This window comes from Palaemon carinicauda, chromosome 26, assembly GCF_036898095.1.
Source record: "Palaemon carinicauda isolate YSFRI2023 chromosome 26, ASM3689809v2, whole genome shotgun sequence".
Classification (NCBI taxonomy): domain Eukaryota; kingdom Metazoa; phylum Arthropoda; class Malacostraca; order Decapoda; family Palaemonidae; genus Palaemon; species Palaemon carinicauda.
Genome location: NC_090750.1, coordinates 97,131,003 through 97,134,493, shown reverse-complemented (window position 1 = coordinate 97,134,493; position 3,491 = coordinate 97,131,003). Strand labels below are relative to the sequence as shown.

The 3,491-nt window shown below is 31.4% G+C and overlaps 1 protein-coding gene across 1 annotated transcript in view; it reads right to left on the bottom strand.

Annotated features, from left to right (window-relative positions):
• Positions 1-1,450, bottom strand: part of LOC137619716 (cuticle protein AMP1A-like) — a 4,564-nt gene extending 3,114 nt beyond the window's left edge. The window contains exon 1 of the mRNA XM_068350005.1: positions 1,397-1,450. Within this exon, the coding sequence (XP_068206106.1) occupies positions 1,397-1,405 (9 nt within the window). The 5' untranslated portion in view covers positions 1,406-1,450. The remainder of the gene's footprint in view (positions 1-1,396) is intronic.
• Between the last annotated feature and the right edge of the window lie 2,041 nt (positions 1,451-3,491).

The window sequence follows — 3,491 nt, the reverse complement described above, 5'->3', positions numbered from 1 at the left end:
ACACATATAAGTATATATATATATATATATATATATATATATATATATATATATATATTTATATATATACAGTATACACACATAAATATATATAAATATAAATATATATATATATATATATATATATATATATATATATATTAGTGGAGTCCTATCAAATGAATTTCCAGTGAACAGTGGAGTACTTCAAGGGAATGTGTTGTCACCTATGTTGTAAAGCATAGAACAATTGGGGATTGTGGAGAACGATTGGTCTGGATTGGTAGCAGGAAATTAGCTGACCTAGAGTATGTTGATGACGATGTCCTTATTAGCAGAACACCACAGGACTTGCAAAACCTGCTTGCCAGAATGCATGAAACATCACATGAGGTTGGGCTCAAAATAAATAGAAGAAAGACAGAGATGATGTAAACGGAATATGCAATAGAGGATGAAATATCATTAGAAGGAGAAAGGATTAATGAGGTGGAATCATTTAAATATTTAGGAATTATGATCTATAATACTGGATCTTTAGAATTTGAGTTTAATGAATGATTGAAAAAAGTAAATCAGACAATGGCTAGGTTAAGTACAATTTGGAAATCAAATCGCCTGAAATTACATATAAAATTCAGGTTATATATAAGGCTAGTGAGATCGGTGTTATTATATGGACATGAATCATGGTATGACAATGAAACAATATCTAACAGGTTTTGTAGATATGAGAACAAAGCCCTCAGAAGGATATTGGGAGTTAAATGGCAGGACAGAATTAGAAAGGAAACTATAATAGAGACTATCCGAGTGCCTTATGTGGATGAGATCATGGTAAGGGGTAGATGGAGATGGTTTGGGCATGCTCTTCGCACTCCACAAGAGAGATTAGTTCACCAAACTTTCAACTGGGCTCTACAAGGCACTAGAAGAGTTGGAATACCCAGACCTACATGACCGAGGGCTATGAAACATGAAGTGGGAGATGGTGAATGGAGAACTATTGATTTAAAAGTTCAAGATTGAGACGACTGGCAAAATATAACTGAGGCCCTTTGCGTTAAGGGAATTAGAATATGAAAACCTAATTGAATATTCATATCACAGTAATTAATATTATAAAGCTGAAGTTTATTTTCTCACAAGAATTAAATTCATGGTAGATCAATCAGTCTGTCCAAAGATAAACCTGTCATATGATATGTAAAGTATAAGATTGAGTTATTCTTTTATCAAGACTAAAGCCTCTGTATCACTAGGCTACATATTATAATTCTTGTCTAGGTAGTCCACATCTCGAAGCTGAAGCCAATATCACGTAATAATTGAGTAAAGGCGAAATGTACGACACAAGCGAGTAGAGTCCACACACTCAACAAACTGACGACAACTTAATATAGAAAAACCAACTCACAAACTTCATGTTGATGGCGGGGAGATAAGATGATCAATGACAACGACAGGCAGCTTCCCACCCTTTTATAACAAAGAGTCATGCGTCGGTAAAATGTCTCTATAAAAAAAAAAAAACAAAAAAAAAACAGAAGAGACTTTCGCCCTTGGCTCTCAGGGTTCCTCGAAACCCTTCACTCATGCCCTGAATACACCCCGTTCTTCTGTCGGTCTTTCCATCAGTAAATCAATAACGTTTAAAATAATCATGATTGTGTCCAATACATCGAATAGATAGATATACACACATCTCTCTCTCTCTCTCTCTCTCTCTCTCTCTCTCTCTCTCTCTCTCTCTCTCTCTATATATATATATATATATATATATATGCTGAATATATATTGTATATATATATATATATATATATGTATATATACGTACATATATATACATATATATATATATATATATATACATAGAGAGAGAGAGAGAGAGAGAGAGAGAGAGAGAGAGAGAGAGAGAGAGAGAGAGAGAGAGAGATGGCTGTAATGATAATTAAAAAATACTTTGTTAACGGCAAAATGTCGAGTAAATAATAGAAACAGACAAATAAATCGCTTACAAATGTATGCCTTTCATATGACAATTGACTCTCTAATGAATACTTAAAAACATATTTGATTTCTACTGGAATAAATAATGTTTAGTGCCCTTGTATTTGAACTCTAGGAAAAGAGTTTTGAAATTCTTCTAATGATTAAAAGAAGGCCTTCGTTAAAGAAACTGCTACATCATGTGGTCCAGAAAAGGAAATAAAACCTCTAATAGGTTTAGATCTAAACTCATGATTCACCATAACTTACATTAAAGTCAAAGTAAATTCAAATGTATAGATTTTGTATTTTATTGTATTAAACGCAAACCGGAAATCATATTTTGTCTTTATTTTACAACGTTAATGCTTTCCTATTATTATTATTATTATTATTATTATTATTATTATTATTAACTGCTAAGCTACAACCCTAGTTGGAAAAACAAGATGCTATAAGCCCAGGGGCTCCAACAGGGAAAATAGCCCAGTGAGGAAAGGAAAAAGGGGAAAATGAAATATTCTAAGAGGAACAACATTAAAATAAATATTTCCTAAATAAACTATAAAGACATTAACATAACAAGAGGAAGAGAAATAAGATAGAATAGTGTGCCCGAGTGTACCCTCAAGCGAGACAGTGGAAGACCATTACCCAAGACTAGAGAACAATGGTTTGATTTTGGAGTGACTTTCTCCTAGAAGAGCTGCTATCGATTAGATGAACGAGAAAGAGGAAAATGAATATTCTAGTTCCTTTATTCACTAAGACAATGAAGTTATCGAGATAAAATATTAACAACCAGGACTTTTCATACTAAAATCAACTATTTCAATCAATCCTTCCTGAAAAGAAGTTACCTGAATGATGAAACTTGATTTTTTTTGTGATTAAAATATCATATCCGAAAGAGATGAAATGAATGATAAACATTCGATTTGTTTTATTAAGAATATCATATCCGAAAGAGATGAAATGAATGATAAACATTCGATTTGTTTTATGAAGAATATCATATCCGAAAGAGATGAAATGAATGATAAACATTCGATTTGTTTTATGAAGAATATCATATCCGAAAGAGATGAAATGAATGATAAACATTCGATTTGTTTTATGAAGAATATCATATCCGAAAGAGATGAAATGAATGATAAACATTCGATTTGTTTTATGAAGAATATCATATCCGAAAGAGATGAAATGAATGATAAACATTTGATTTGTTTTATGAAGAATATCATATCCGAAAGAGATGAAATGAATGATAAACATTTGATTTGTTTTATGAAGAATATCATATCCGAAAGAGATGAAATGAATGATAAACATTCGATTTGTTTTATGAAGAATATCATATCCGAAAGAGATGAAATGAATGATAAACATTCGATTTGTTTTATGAAGAATATCATATCCGAAAGAGATGAAATGAATGATAAACATTCGATTTGTTTTATGAAGAATATCATATCCGAAAGAGATGAAATGAATGATAAACATTCGATTTGTTTTATGAAGAA